This window comes from Brassica rapa, chromosome A09 (assembly GCF_000309985.2).
Source record: "Brassica rapa cultivar Chiifu-401-42 chromosome A09, CAAS_Brap_v3.01, whole genome shotgun sequence".
Lineage (NCBI taxonomy): Eukaryota > Viridiplantae > Streptophyta > Magnoliopsida > Brassicales > Brassicaceae > Brassica > Brassica rapa.
In genome coordinates this window covers 24,874,655-24,891,515 of record NC_024803.2, presented here as the reverse complement: position 1 = coordinate 24,891,515, position 16,861 = coordinate 24,874,655, and the positions used below count along the sequence as shown (strand labels likewise).

The window sequence follows — 16,861 nt, the reverse complement described above, 5'->3', positions numbered from 1 at the left end:
GCAACGAGTTGGTTCAAGTTGGGCTTCAGGTATATTTTGTGACCCGCTTATTTGGGCTTCTGTTTATCTTGGCCACATGTGTTGTGTTCGTGTTTCGGAAACGCAAAACGGCGTAACCTAAGTTCTTTCTTCCCCTACCTTTCGACTTTCACCTCTTCCTTTCCCCTTTTCTGCAAATCCGTTTAGCCGATTAACTTCATCACTAATTGCTCTAATCAAGACTTTGTTTCAACTCATTCAATGGCTTCTTTTCACCTTCCTATCAATTTTTCTATTTATAGATCTCTTTTCTTATCTTATGTCTCCATCAAAATCATTCTCTCAGGAAAAAAAACTCAGACATTCATCCCGATGGAACCCACCGGCAACTCCGCCGACTCCAGTGACCGCAAGACCGGCAAGAAGATCGTCGCCTCCTCTGCTACTGTGAAACCAAATGGGAAGTCCATCGCTTCCTCCGCGATTGTGAAGACTGATGTTTCATCTACCGTTCCGGTGAAACCAAACGTTGCTACAGCTCTCTCCTCCGCGCATGCAGACCAAGTCATGTTATTCCGAGATGTTTCATTTGGCCCACGCGAAGCGGAGTTGAGGTTTCGTCTGATTCACTTCTGGGAAGCTCGAAATCCACTCACGAATGGACGTACGTTTGAGAGAGAATTAACAAATTTGAATTGATATTATGTAAATATTATCTACTGTTTTGTAGACGAATTGAGTATCATTCATTCGTTACCTGTTTGAGATGGCAATGCAATAAGATAATTGATTTCCCTGTCATTTTCTCAGGACACTATATGTTTATCTTTGATTGATTACCTCCCAAGCTTGAATTTTTGTGTTGCGTTTTAGGCTATGCTCATGGTGATTACTTCTAACTGATTGAGTTCTCTATGGTTTCTCTTTTTTTGTATGGAAATAATCGACATATATTAGCCTACGATTTGAGAAACCAGCAAAGGTGCGTTTCTCCATTGTACTTTATATGCTTTCAATATTGTAATAGGGTATGTGGTGGACAAGATAATTTAATTTGTCTAATAATCTATCTTGCATGTTCAGTTGCTATTCTCCTCGATTCCTGAGAGCTTCTCGCCGTTAAACAGGTTAACTTATTAACTCCATTTTGGATTTTAGAAACTGTAGTCCTTCTTTGCAGTTTGATTTTTATTTTATTTTCTCTGTGGAGTTTGATTCCTATGATGAGTTTTTGGTAGTCAATGGGATATCCAAGCTCATTCGTTCTACATATGTAGAAAAACGCATCACCATATTCCATTTGATTTCTCCATAATTATATTTTTTAGTGTTTACTCTTAACAGTATTTTTGTTGTTGATTTGACTAGATTTTAGTTGTTCTTACGAGGTTCTGACTGCATCCAATAAAAAAACTCAAGTTTTCGGATAAACTAACATGTTTCTTTGTTACTATTGTGCTGTGACTTATTTTCCATCACATGATCTTAGTCGTTTCTTTATCTACGGTGAGCTGATTGATTCATGACTATCCTACTACTTGTTTCACATGATCTTAGTCGCACACAGGTCGCGCACAATATACATCGTTTACATGATATCTAGCCTACATCTTCAGGTTTAGTTAACATGCTTCCCTGAAGTACTAAGTCTGTGTGTGGTTAGAGAAAATGTTCATTCTCTGTGTTGTTGACTACTTCCTGCTATTCTGAGATATCTAATTTTAGGAAATGTGGATCCAATTTAATATATACAACTTTATTTGTGTTTGGTACAGAGCAGAGGAAGAAGCTTGGTATAGGAAAACACTTTCTCTTAACCCTTAGTTTTCTCTGTATCAAACTTCAAAAACATTTTATTATGTGATGAATGCATGATAAAAATCTATGACTTTGTGTAGTGGTATTAATTTTTATTCAATTTTCTCTATATCTTTTGCTATTTTCATCTGTGGAAAGGTGGAAGCTATAAGGTTGCAAAATGATATTTAACTGTTAACGTCCGACTGTGACAGACCTGCATGCATAAGTGTATTCGACAACCTTGCGGAGCTCCAATGAGGAATTAGTAATGTCAGGTGTGGAACCAAAGGTTGCTGTAGCCACCAATATCAACCCTAAATTAGTTGGAGGTAACCATTTCTAAAACTCATCTGTTATTTTAAGCCATCTTTTTTCTAAATGCTACCCCAGGAACACATTTCTTTTTTGACCATGAGAGTGTAGCCAGCCAAAGTTATCTCACAAAGTAAGGATTATAGCCTTTGTTACTGTGAAAATAATTTACATGTCTTCATGTTATAAATCATGTACAGAGTTAGTCACCACAAGGTTGGTCTCTGTAGGAAGGTTCATTGTCAACGTCTACGAAATATGGTGGTGTTAAGAAGATCGAAACGTTAACACTGTCTTAGCTAAATGCTTATATCATATCGCCCCACAGGCGACCACTTTCACGTAACCCATATGTTAGTGTGTTTCTTGACCGACAATTACTTTCACTTTCTTAGTGCCATATCCAAAGGTTTGAAACCAATTTTTCTGCTCTTGCACTGATGAAATACTGAATATATATTAAAAATATTAATTGGATCGAACTGTTCTCTTTTGTTTTGATGCAGTGTTCCTGAGATAAAGTGCATACGAGGAAAGAAAGCTTTCTTATTACATGGTATCTCACCAGAATCAATCAATTTGTTTCTACCGTGAGTATCTCCAAATACAGAATGTAATGTCTTTAAAAAAAAAAAAATTCAAACACAGAAATAGTAATCAGATCGATATAGCTTTACATCAAACACATTCAGGACATAGATCAAAATGTTGTCTCAGTTCAGACTCATGCATGTTGTTTCCTTAATCAGGTATTGCAATGAGGACATCAAGATGATCAATGTGTATGAGTATAGGGAAAAGGGAACGCTTAAGGACCATCGGAATGACTCGGATAACCCTAGGTTGAGCTGGAGACAGAAGCTTGAGATATGCGCTAAAGGGCTTCACTATCTCCATACAGGTTCCGCAAGAGCCACTATACACTTCATTTGAAGTCTGCTTCAGGTAAATGTTTAGGACCAACTCTTCTTCTGTAGAACATGTTGAAGAAGCTTTACTCTTTACACAATGTAATCATTCTCTACAGGCCATTGAAGCTCTCGACCCGAACCACAAACTGGGTACTGGAACCACAAGAAGCAAACTCAATCTGAATAGAAAGACAACTTCATATCATCAAACTGTTCCGTGAGTTTAACCAAAGGAAAAATATACAGAGCAAATTTGATGTAATAAAAGCTCAAAGAGCAACTCCGAGACAACAAGAGTGAATACCTTTTGGATAGATAGAGAAAGTTTCTTGCTTTCATTTTTTGTTGTTGCATTTATTCAGAATCTTTTGTTCTTTTTATTCTCAGCAAAATTTTCAGTAAACAAATAACCTACCTTAGCGTTATATAACTAGGAACAATAAATGTTTGATTCTTTCGCTAATGCTGTGTTTTGAAAAACTGAGATACAAGTTTATTCTGTAACAACTTCCTTGGTCGGGGTTGTGTGGGGACCATATTATCTCATTTGTCGTGCTCTTTGCTGGAGGTCGGGATAATGCTTCTTTCTTGGTAATGCAGTTGCTGGAGCTAAATACCCTAGACTGGGGGGGAACACACAGTCCTGGAGCACATATATCTAAAAAACATGGCAAGACTCAAACCCCCAAGAAGTTGCAACCTCCAAAACATAAATCATCTATGCAAGAATTGTTACTAGTTTTTAAGAGTTGAGAAATTTGTCGATTACATTGCTAATAGATCCAAATAAAATATGTCATTATTTCTTTTGCTTTTTAAAGACAAACCAGGTTTTACATTTCTTATCATGAATAAAAAAATCTTTAATTTATATATTTCTTTACTTTTAAAATAAATTATTACACCCTCCTGTACTAGCTCCTAAAATTAAAATAATAAATAAAATCCTTAATACATACGTAAACCAAAAAAATTGCATCTAACCCATAAGTAAAAAAAATTATCTTATTCACTTAGTGGGAGTCAGAAACGCAAACATGACATCATGAGATCTACTAACATGTACTCATAAAATCAATTATTAGTTCAAGACCCTCGAATCTAAATTGGAAAGAACTAATAATTCAGATTCAATTGGACTAACAACTAACAGATGAAAATGAGACTAATGGAATTCAAATGAGAAATCAACATCCGAACCCGGCGCGTAGCGCCGGAATACCCCTAGTTTCATTAGACTTCTTGTACACTAGGCTATCCCGTGTTCGAATTTAATTATGCGGTAAACGCTACTAACCCCCAAAATAAAGAATGGACAAATCACGAGCACATCAAACTTATTACTGGCCTGGGCATAACCCGGACCTGAACCGAAATGAAGAGATCAGATATGTTACAGATCTATAGAAAACCCCGATCGGGTTTCGTTTGGCAATTCGGATTAAACTGATAACCAAAGAGTAACCTGAAGTGAACCGACCCTATATGATATATAACATATATACATATATGATATATACATAACACATGTGAGTCTCTTCCTCTTTTCGATATTTTTTGTTTCAGAGCAAAATCATTAAAACAAGAGGCTATTCATCTTCTTATACTTTTTGAAATCCCTAATCATATATGCTATTAAACCTAAAGAGCCTCTCATGTTTCAAAAACGTACTCACTCTCCATCTTCTTCAATTTCGCGAAATCAGCCCCATGTGAATAACAACTTATGAATTTCACAATCCATAATCTCCTATTTCTTCACATGTTATGTTATTCGATTTGGGGTTTGAATGAGAACAAATTAGGTTTTTAAAATCTTAGGGTTTATAGTTATTTCAAATCGATTGAATGCTACGGGTTCTGTTAGGGTTACTTAACTTGAATACGATTGAATGTTAGGTTTCTTTTCGATTGAATGTAATTTCTTCTCTTATGAATCATGAATGATTCTGAATGTAGTTTTTTCAGATAGATTCATCTTCAACTCCAAACCGTGTTACTCTTAACAATGACAAATATGTAGAAGGTGATGAAGAACAAGAGTTGATGACTCCATATAGTAGATGCAAGCGTAAAGAAACACATGGAGCTAGTGGAGAAACATACCAAGCAACAAAATTTCTTCGGGTTCTTCCTACAAGGTCTAACATTTGGGAGCATTATACAAGAACAAAGGAGAATAGTGACAAATGAATTTGTCATTAATGCAAGAAGGAGTTTTGTTGCTCAACAAGGTCGGGAACATCAAACTTGATGAAGCATCTTACTGTCTAGAAACACTACATGGCATTTTCATAGGCCAAATTAAGTTCCACTTAGCCTGTGATCAACAAAGAAGGAAAACTGAAGTCTGAAAAAGTCATTGAAATTACCATTTTCAGAAAAGTTACTGTTGAGATGATGGTAATAGGAGAGTTACCACTGAGTTTCATAAAAAGTGTTGCTTGGAAACACTTCTGTTCTAAGGTCAGATTTCTCTTATTTTATCTAACACAAACATATTTTAATGCTTTCGTTTAGTTTGTTATATAACTTTGAATGGTATGTTTGTAGGTGAATCTATACAAACATGTTTCAAGAAGGACATAAACAAGAGACATTGTTGAGCTATATGTGCAGAGGAATCCATTTATGAAGAAATGGTTTAAAGCTAATAAGCACAATGTTTTTTCTGACTACAATGTGTAAAGACTTTAATTTCCATTTTTCTATGGTTTTTGCCTCTTGTGTTTCGATTGATCTTTATGTGTTTCTTCCTTCTGTGTTTGGCTTGATCACAAGTACTGTTACATGGTTGTCACTTCCCATCACGTTTATGCTTGTTGGCGACTGAAGAAGCTCAATGAGTTCAAACACAGTTACTGATCACAAAGGTCAGACAATTTCTAAGGTTCTTTTGGATTTCTTAGCTGGCGATAATATTTGATCTAACGAAGAAGATGAATTTCACAAGCATGTGTTTTGATGAGTTTTATGGGCAGGACAGCTTGGAAGGTAAGGAGATGTAAGACTATGTGATTAGTGTTCTTCGTAGTTTGTTCAAGGAGGACAATGAGAGATATGAAGAGTCAAAGAGGGCAATCTGATGAATCTAAAAAACCCAGTACACAAGCCTCTCAGTAGATTCAACCGTTACTATGGAAGCAGTTGATGATGATTTAGGTTATAAGAGGATGACCGAAGGTATAAGGATAAGTTAAGTGAGATAGGACTGAAAGACAAGCGTGATGTACTGGATATATACTTGAAAGAAGCTGTTGAAAATCCAGATATGATGCTTGGTGTAGAGTACAATGCTCTTTCTTTCTAGAAGAGAAATTGTATCATGTTCTCGATTTTGTCACAGATCGCTAAAGATGTTTTGGCCTTACAAGTTTCTTCTGTTGCATGTGAGAGTGCCTTCAGTACAAGTGGGAGGATAATCGAGCCATCTAGGATGCCTTACACCCTACATGGTTAAGGTGTTGTAAAAAGACATTCAAATTTGACCCAAGAGTGCTTACTAATGCACAAATCCTTGATGGTATTGAAGAACTTGAGAAATTTGAAAGAGATGTATCTTCAGTTTGCTTGTTTACGTTTTTTTTTGCTTCTTATATGTGTTTGTTAGTTGATAGTGACCTGCTTTTTTTGTCTTTGCATCAGAATTTGCTGATTCAGTTCACGGGTCTGCATAAGGTAATGTCTATTGTTGATATTCTGTTTACAAATAGTCTATGATTTTTGTTTATGGCTTCATTTTAAACATCTTTTGTTGTCACTCTGTTTGACAGAAATAGAAGATTGTCAAGTGCTAGTGTTTATCAAATGGTGTAGTGTTATCACAAGATTTTCATATGCTTTTGTGCTTATCTTTCTACAACTATGCTGATTTTCTTTTGTTGTATTTTCGGATTTTATATGTTTTGATGCTTTTTTCTTATGGAATGTTATTTTTCGGATTTGATGTGCTTTGGATACTTTTTCTTAGTGGAATGTTGCTATTTTGGAATTGGTGCAGTTTAGATTTTTTTAATCAAAACATTAAGTTTCCTATTTTTAGATTTTTATAATGTTTTTTACTTCAGTATAACCCAAACTGAACAAAAAACCCCGAAACTGAATGATATATGATTACTTTACCAGTTTTAGGATGTAATACAAAATATAACTGAAACAAAAGTATTATTATCCGAATCCGATACGTACAAATAAAAGTTTAGTATGGGACCTAGGAGGGTGAAACAAGAAACCTAAAAACCTAAAAATCTTATTCGAACCCGTATGGGTACCCAAACGCCCATACCTACTTATTACAATGTTGACTACTCTATTTTTATGCCACTGATGAGATATTTTTGGAGCTCTGTATCAAAATAATTAGTTTAAGTTTAAATTATATATGAAACTTAAATAGATGATTGGTCTCAAATTATTTTGAATAATTTATGAATTAGAATCTGGATAGATTTTGTAATTATTTTATTTCAGGATTACCTGTACTGATTTGATTATTGTAAAAATCTAAAATTTCCACTGTAAAAGATAGAGGATTCCTCTGTTTTTGTTTGTTATATACTCTCTCTGTTTGTTTTTTTTAATTCACTTTGACATTTTTTTCGCTACATGAAAACTATAGTTGTAGAATTTAATTACAATTTATAATTATTTTCATCATAATATTAATTGAAAATGCATTGATTTAAAAAATAAAATTATGTATATCAAATACTATTGGTTAAATATATGTAATTAATTACAACATAAATGAATTTCAATAATTTTTTGTAATATGTGTAAAATGTCTAAGTGAAACGTTTTATGAAATGGAAAGAGTAACATTTTGAAGTTGGGTAAACCTTTTAATAAAAATATTTAATTTCTATATTTTCTTTACAAAAACATCATTAACTATCTAACTAACTAGCCATATTGTAACCAATAAAAAGTAATCTGCAAAATATAAAAAGTCATTTGCATAAAAACAAATAAATTTTACATTGAAAAGCGAAAATTTCAAGTAATTTGAAGCAATTGTTTTTCTTCTAAATGTAATAAATTTAGTGATAATTGATTTATATTTCTGGAATATTAAATTTAAATTGATTATATTCCACATCTTCTGAGTACTAATATTTATTTAATATTTAATATTTAATCTTATAATACATAAGTGAAATTCTAAATCATGAAAAACGACAAATCATCAGCTAAATTGCTAAAATGTTTATTAAAACTAATAGTTCACTCAAATCATAGAGAAAATATAAGAAAAAAACAAAATTGATTTTTAAATAACAATTTAGATTTATTGATAAAATTAAATAACAGTGTCATGATTTTAAATTTTAATTAGTAGGTTATATTTGGATATTTTCTCTTCTGACAAAGAATATATGTCTTTTAAGTAAATTATTGGTTGAAGATGTTATTATCTCGGTAACTAATGCATAATCTATACTATTATAGCACAATACCCTTTTCTGCGGTTACCTTGATTTTTGAAAGTATTTACAGATTATGCCACTGGAAATTAATTATAATAAAACAATTACATTAATATTTAATGCTAACAATCAGTTAACTAATAATATATGCATATTCAAAATTTCTATCGTAATCATATCTTTTTGTTAGTAAATAAAATCAATCATATATTTGTATATAGTTTGGCTACATCACATATAGATACATTATGATATCTACATCTTTGCTTATTGTATTTAAGTTTATATTATAATTTCTTTATAGTTTCAGTGACAACTTTACTCGGATGCAAATTTGCACTTTAAGTGATACAAAGACATTCTATTTGCTTCATCATCTATCCTTCAGCAATCATGAGGCCCTTATATAAAGCATTCTTCTATATAACTTCAACCTAATCTAAGTGTGTAAAATGAACTTATATTTAGAGTGATAAACTGTCAGAAAACATACCTTTTGTGTTCATATTCTTGGAGTCCTGCTGCTTGAGATAGAAGCTTCGATGATATAGTGATTTGTAATGGTTATTAGCATATACTTAAGCCCATACTTTCCTGAAATCAGAGTGACAGCTAGCCCATTCTTCTTGTTTCTGCTTCAAGTGAGTTAATATCATCGGCAAGGCTTACCTATAAGAGAATCTTCTTCAGAAAAGTCCATGATGTCAAGCCCATAATAGAGTTATCTTTCCTGGCTTGTTCCCGTGGGAAACCCATCGAAGGAATCTGCGAAAATAATTTCTGTTAAGCAATAAGAATTAACAAACTTAGGGACAATCTAAAGGGTTGTATATGAAATTACGAGTTTGAAGTTGTCAACTTGCAGTGTAAGACGTTTTCTTAGTGAAAAAGAGTTATTCTCACAAATTGGAGTATTTGTAAGCGTTGGGGAACTTCTCCAAAATCGAACAAATCTCATATTTATCATCTTAATTTCTAGTGTAACCGAGACCTCTGAACCTGAATATTTGTAATCAAATTCAACAGACCTTGATTTAGCCTCAACTTCATAATTATGCACCAAAATTTTTATGTTTAATAGATTTACCTCAGAACATCTTCTAGCTCCTTCATGGAGGAAAGTAAGGGTTCCACGAATCTGCAAACAATTATGTTTGGACGTACATAATTAGTTAGAAAAGGAACCAAAAGATATAGACGTGAACTGTTGTGTGGGTGCATTAGGGTTTCGAATGATGATTGTACCACAGTTCGTAGTGCGATGGATTTGAATCTTTCCAAAGCCATGGCCCATAGTTTCTTAAGGGTTTTAGTTTAGGGATATTAAGATTTCCAATGGCTAGACGACAAAGATGGAGTGAGAGAGGGGAAGTCACATTGGTGATGTATTTTTTCTTTTCGGAAAAAAGCAAGCTTAAGCTAGTGGGAGAATATATGTTAAGCTCCTTACACCAGGTGACGATTCAGATAACAAAACAGATGAAGAGGATGAAGAAGGAAATCTAAACGACAAAGAAGCCGGCGTTGAAGAAGATGGAGGTTAAGTCAAAAAGGTATTACATATAATTGTCCCATAGGAAAGTTTTTTATAACAAATGCAAAACATAAGCCCAAGGACTTAAAGCATCCGAAGACTGGGAATTTGTTGACATGCCACGTGGCATAATTCGCCCGCTGCTTCATGGTGATGTGGAGGGCTGAAGAGAAAGAAAATTATGTTTTATTATTATAGAAATTGGGGATAATTGAGAAGAAGCTCATTAATGAATCTGAAGAGCAACTATATTGACATGATTAACTCAAATTGAGTTTTTCACATAAGATTGTTTGTTGATGAAAGTTTCAGTGTGACTTAATGTGAGATGCTCAACAAAGGAATGAGAAAGGATCCGTAGAATCATTTATAACTATGGTACTATGTGAAACCCAAATGAAAACCTTGATGAATCAAACTTTTAACTTTCAATATCTTTTTCCATTTGGGAAACAAATACAACGTCATTCATCCTTTTATAAAACATTTCAATCTTATCTTTTAGTAGCATCAACACATGAACATGGGCTGAGACAATCAAATATATTGGAGTTGGTGAACATGTGAGCTGCAATTTTTACATGGTACATAAACGGACTTTAATCTACTATGGGACAAAAGGATGAAAAAAAATCTGGCACCACCTAAAGTAATCTCCCATAGGACAAGAGAGTGGTTAATGACAATTTGCCCCATTAATGAAATCAATATGAACCCTTGGATCAGAATTCTATGGGATATAATGTGAGCCGTCGGATAATTAGAAGAAAAGAGATCAATATTTACCAGAATGCCATTAATGAAAATCTCTCTTGAGCCGTCAGATCTTCTGTCTTTGTTTTAATCTTGGCCTTCGGATCTCACATCCAAACCCTTCTCTCTTGCCTGGGTCCCACAGATGCATTAATCCTTTTTCTTCTTCTTCATTTCTCCTACAACCATACTCAACTACCACGGAAATTCATTCTCCTCACCAACAAAAGCTTTCTTCTTCAACTTTTCATCCACAAACCTTCACCTCTGTTTCTTGGGGATTTTTGACAGGTTAGGACGCCGTGAAACGGGTCATGTACGTCGTCCTTAGTTCTGAAATCGGTTGATAAGTGTAAACTCTCTCCTTCTCTCTCTCTCTCTATTATGTTTCTCTCTCTCTCTCTCTCTCTCTTCTGTTTCTCTTTCTCTCTTTATTGTTGTTTGTTTCAGTTTAGTCATATAAACTGTGTGTTAACGATATGAGACAGATTATAAAGTTTAATATAATTTGGTTAAAGTATGAAGCATGATATTGTAGAATAAATCGTTTTTGTCTATGGTACAATAGGTACAACTCTAGTAAAATGGAAAGTAGCAAAACTGGCAGAACTAGTATTACTGATATTGTTCATCCGAAACATACCACTAGTAAACCTGTTAAAACTTGGAGTAACACATTGAATAGATAGTTTTGGTACCACTCGTATAACTTATATTAGTCATGTGCAAAGTTGACATAGTATAACTGGTCTTACTAGTATAACTGATAACTACTGTTACATGTAAACTAGTCTAATTGATAATATTAGTATAACTGAACTAGCTAATAAATGATAATGTTGGTTTTTAGTCATTTTCAGAAACTATGGATAGTAATGGGTCTGTGGTGATACATTTTGAACATGGTGAAGAGCAACATATTTCTACACTAGTGATGAAAGGAAGATATGAGGAGATTACTTATTCTCAGTTGCTTGATAGAATAGCCAAGAAAATGAAGATCGATGTAGTTGAGACGAAGCTTCAGTTGAGTTACTTTCCGCTGGTATTGAATAATAAGAGGCCTTGTTATATCTTGGATGATGAAGATGTTTTAGGATATTTAATGAAGGTAGATAAGAAAAACTGACGTAGTGTCTTGCGTGTGGAGCTTAAGGAAATCGTCGCAGAAAATCAGAGCAACGAGATGTTTTCTATGAATGAGGAAAATCTGAGTGATGCCAGAGCTAATGATGGCATGGTTGGAGTTGGAGAGTTGGAAATTGTTCCTCGTATTCAGGAGGATGAGTTTGAGCATGAGAAAATCAGTGAAGAGGGTGATGAAATGGATGATAGGGAGGAGTTGCTGGCTGTTACAGTAGTTGAACCTCCTGTTGTCAATTCAGAGTGGGATGATGGCATTGATATTAGTTTTCATCAAGAATTTGCGACTAGAGAAGAAGTGAGGGATTTAGTGGACAAAGGTGTGCATTCCAATTGTTTTCAGGTTGATATAAAGAAGTCGAATCCTCGGGTTTACATATTGAAATGTCGTGGGGCTGGATGCAGATCTGATTTTTTCTCTATCAGAACGTATAGAAAGATGCATATGTGCTCTCGTGGAGATGCAAGTGTCATGAAGAAGAAGAAAAGAGGCACGCCAAGCTTGGTCGCATCAGTGGTGCACTCGGATTATCCCGGCAAATACAAGACTCCGGATCCAAAGACTCTCATAGATTTGGTAACAGACTGGGTGTTAAAGTTTAATATTCTACGGCTTTGAGAGGGAAAAATAAAGCTTTGAGTGATTTGCGTGGTAACCCGGAGGAGAGTTTTGCTAGGCTGCCATCTTACTTGCACATGTTACAAAGGATGAATCCTGATACCATTACACGATTAGAAGTGGATGAGAAGAACCAGTTTAACTATATGTTCTTTGCGCTCGGAGCTTGCATCGAAGGGTTCAAGGCGATGAGGCAAGTGATAATAATGTATGGAACTCACCTGAAGGGTGTGTACAAAGGAGTGCTTCTCATTGCCACTGCTCAAGATCCAGATCATTATCATTATCCCCTTGCTTTTGCGGTAGTAGATGGTGAGAAAAATGCAAGCTGAGAGTGGGTTTTAACTATATTAAAAACTTTGATACCAAAGCATCATCAAGAAACTTTGATCCTCAGTTTGTATTTTGTACTGATAGAAACCAAAGCATCATCAAGAAAGTACACGAGGTATCATTGGCGATCCATGGATATTGCAATTATCACTTGTCTAATAATGTCAGCGAAGCTTGCAGCAATGTTAACAAGAAAGGGGTTGCCAAAAACATTTAGAGATATTGCTGGTATTTACAGTGAGGTGGACTTCAGAAAATGCTACAACGATTTCAGGAAAATGTATCCTCAAGCAGCCGAGTATATAGATGACAGTGTTCATGAGACAAAATGGGCAAGATGTAAATTTCTGAGAGAAAGGTAAAACATAGACACAACCAACACTGTTGAATCTATCAATGATGTTTTGAAGGAACCAAGGAAATATGCGTTGTTGCCAATGCTTGATGTGATCGTGGAAAAGATAACAGAATGGTTCAACAAATACCGTCTATTATCTCTACGCGTACCAGAGAGGCAGATACTAATCCCACATGTGCATGGGATATTGCATCACATATATCCTACGGCTAAAAAGTTGAAGGTGACCGAGCTAAATACATTTGAAGGTCACTACAATGTGCTTGGCGAGGATGGTCATGGTTATTTGGTTGATTTGAGCAACAGAACATGCTATTGTAGGTATTTTGATATTGATCGGTATCCTTGTGTGCATGCACTTGCTGCCATCATGGCGCGTGGAGAAATGGTTGAACATTATTGTTCTAGGTATTACTGGATGGAGCAGTGGACTTTGGCATATTACAGGACAATATATCCAGTGCCTCATCATTCAACATGGGAAAGTTCTGAAATTCCTGAGGAAATTCGATCTCAGGTTGTATTCTCTCCGTAGGTAGAGAAAAAAAAGGAAGACTACAAGTTACTAGATTCCCGTCTGCAGGAGAATATAGGAGTAAGAGAAAGAAGAAGTTTCCACCATTGATTGGTGAAAACGAAGAAAGTGGCAGTGATAGCAATAGCGGTGGTAGTAACAGCAGTGACAGCAGTGGCATCAAGGGAAATGGGGACGAGGGAGGTGACAACGAAGGAAATGATGAATGAGTCTTACTTGTTAACTTGTTATGGAACTTGCTTATGTGTTGTGGAACTTATTTATGTGTTGTAGAATTTATTTATGCACTGTGTTGTTTCAATCAGGTAAAACTTCATAAACATAACACTCATTTTTATGTGTTGTCATACTATTACAACTAGTAAAACTAAAATAGGTTCTACTGGTATAACTAGTACAACTATGTCTAGTTTACTAAAATAGGCTCTACTAGTATAACTAGTACAACTATGCATGTTCTGAAATTTAAATATTCTTTTGGGCTTTCCCTATTAATAAAATAATCAAATAGTCTAATTTTTAAGTGTTTGGATAGGTTTATTTGTGTTTTGTATTGGATTTTTTTTTTTTATTTCTAACTCCATCACAACAGTTTGCTTGTGATACCTTATACTTTTAAGGTTTGTTTACTTGTTTGTCCACATATTTTTTGTAAAACATACGTGACAAGTATTTAAACAATAGTGATGCTTTCATTGTATCCGAGCAAATAAATGTAAACATAAATAAATGGTACAACTTAGATAATAGAATTTTTTTCTTTGGTATAACTAATATTTTCAGGTTTCACTGCCAAAGTACAACTCTGTACAAACTAGTATAACTGAATAACTAGTACAACTTTGTGTAGGCCAGTATAACTAATAAACAAGTACAACTTTGTAGAAACCAGTATAACTAAATAACTAATATAACTTTGTGTGCATAATGTGTTTCAGATAAGTAGATTCCCAGATAAGTCCTAAATGTTTTAATTCAACACTAGTTGTACTAAGTTTTCTAGTTGTACTAATTTTATATTTTTGGGCATAGTTGATGCAGTTTTACTTGTTCTAGTTTCCCACCTGTAAATGCAACCTATTCAACCACCAAATCAATTACACACATACAAGTTTGGATTTAGGTTTTAAAACGCACACATATACAAGTTTTAGGTTTTAAAACACACACATACAAGTTTTAGGTTTTAAAACACACACATACAAGTTTGGATTTAGGTTTTAAAACAAACACATACAAATTCCAAAAACAACAACATAGTTTAGCACTTCTCCAAATCAGTTTGGCGTAAAAGGAGACCTCAACAAATGAGAACGCTTGGACACCCTCTTTGGCATCTCATCAACTCCAACCGAAGCTGCCTCCTTTAAAGCATCATCAACTCCAACCGAAGCTGCCTCCTCTAAAGCAACATAAACTCCAACCTCACCTTCCTTCTCCAAAGCATCATCATCATCTACAACCTCATTGGTCTTGTCCGCAGCAGCTTTTTCCGCAGCAGCCTTCTCAAATCTATCTGCAGTGTCTGCCATAATTTGAAGTGTAGATTGCTCATCTCCATCATCATCAAATCTCTCTTCAGTATCTACATTGAACAAAAATACATCATGACTTAGATCATCATCATTTAAAATATAATTTGAACTTATATGTTATCATGACTTACCTTGCATCAACTTCTCAGCCTCTGCCCCAATCTGTTTCTCACCATCTTTCTCAGCATCTACCTCATCACCATCCTTCTCAGCCTCTGCCTCTATCTGTTTCTCTTCATCTTTCTCAGCCTCTGCCTCATCACCATCCTTCTCAGCCTCTGCCTCAATCTGTTTGTCACCATCCTTCTCAGCCTCTGCCTCATCACCATCCTAGTCACCATTGTCCTCGCCCTCCTTATCACCCTCATAATCATCCAAACACTGCTTCTCAGCCTCTTCATCACCCTCCTTATCACCATGCTTCTCAGTCTCTTTATCACCCTCCTTATCACCATTCATCTCAGTCTCTTCATCACCCTCCTTATCACCATGCATCTTAGCCTCTTCATCACCATCCTTATCTCTTCTTCTCCCTCCGGAAGCATATCCGGTTTCAGCTTCACCAAACTGGAATGGCCAACTTTCTCTCTGAATCTTGTCTTGTTCCAACTCCTTCACTCTTACTGCTAGAAGACGAATTGTTTCGTCTCTCAATGCAAATCCATCGTCCATTCTTTTGTTCAACTTCAACTCTAATTCTCTTAAACTCTCACGATCTGCCTCGCCCCCTGCCTCAACTCCTGCCTCGCCCCCTGCCTCACCCCCTGCCTCACCCCCTGCCTCACCTCCTGCCTTGCCTTCTGCTTGCTCTTGTTCTCTCGGGTTCTCACATCCATCTCAAATAGATCCGGCCAGAAAATTTTACTCCCTGGTTCTAGTAGAATCTTGTTCCAACTGTCAACAACTATGTCTGGCGTATCCGAATCATCTGTCAGCTCCAAGTCTTCATAAGTCCCTTCATCCATTATTTCATACAAAAGGTCTGCTTCATATCCTTGTGGTTCCAAAATACTGATAATCTCCTGAAATATGACCAACAACAAATTACATATTTAATTAACTATGAACTTGAAGAAAATGACATAAACAACACTTTAAAAAAAATTATAAGCTTTTACCTTTGTGTTTCCTAGCGTCCGATAAATCATGTCAAGTGGAAATTCTGTTGTTCCGGTCCTCTTGAACTTCCATTTGCACATTCTTGGACAACCATCAGGACAGTTTTGAACATGATCTCTGAATCTATCTCTAAGGACAGGGATACATTCAAATGCTAATATCTGCACATCATTTCACACAATCACATTAGTTATATTATAACAAATATACTTATGAAAAATACAATTCATATACCTCCAAAGGGTTGATAAACCCAGGAAATACCCATTGTGCCTTCTATTGGATCCCATCACGAAACTAATCCCTCACATGAAAAATCTCCTTCATGCAATCATCAAATGTGTAACGGCCCCATGGAAATTCGGTGCAAAACTCCAGATCTTCTGCTGCTTGGAGAATGAAATACTCAATGAAGTATCCTCCTTTTGACCTTCCTCTTAAAACTCTAGCCAAAAAGTAAAGAACCGCCATCCTCAGACGATCGCCACTACCATCAAACTTCAT

General features: G+C 35.3%; 2 protein-coding genes and 1 long non-coding RNA gene across 6 annotated transcripts; 2 read left to right on the top strand and 1 right to left on the bottom strand.

The window, feature by feature from the left end:
• Positions 1-102: 102 nt before the first annotated feature.
• On the top strand, positions 103-3,409 carry LOC103848621. 4 transcript variants are annotated; one of them, XR_004451513.1, is made up of 6 exons: positions 947-961; positions 1,063-1,106; positions 1,992-2,500; positions 2,598-2,681; positions 2,841-3,036; positions 3,119-3,409. It is a non-coding gene; the product is annotated as an uncharacterized LOC103848621 (long non-coding RNA). The 4 variants fall into 4 exon arrangements; XR_004451511.1 differs by having other exon boundaries at positions 103-961; positions 1,063-2,500; XR_004451512.1 differs by having other exon boundaries at positions 167-1,106.
• Positions 3,410-12,566: 9,157 nt separating this feature from the next.
• On the top strand, positions 12,567-13,912 carry LOC117127779. Its single transcript, XM_033278440.1, has 4 exons — positions 12,567-12,789; positions 12,895-13,142; positions 13,221-13,653; positions 13,752-13,912. Exons 1-4 carry the CDS (start codon positions 12,567-12,569, stop codon positions 13,910-13,912), a joined length of 1,065 nt encoding a protein of 354 aa, XP_033134331.1.
• Positions 13,913-14,980: 1,068 nt separating this feature from the next.
• Positions 14,981-15,910, bottom strand: LOC103848636 (high mobility group nucleosome-binding domain-containing protein 5). The gene is made up of 3 exons (XM_009125506.1): positions 15,601-15,910; positions 15,370-15,552; positions 14,981-15,288 (listed from the first exon to the last, which is right to left on the bottom strand). Exons 1-3 carry the CDS (start codon positions 15,908-15,910, stop codon positions 14,981-14,983), a joined length of 801 nt encoding a protein of 266 aa, XP_009123754.1.
• Between the last annotated feature and the right edge of the window lie 951 nt (positions 15,911-16,861).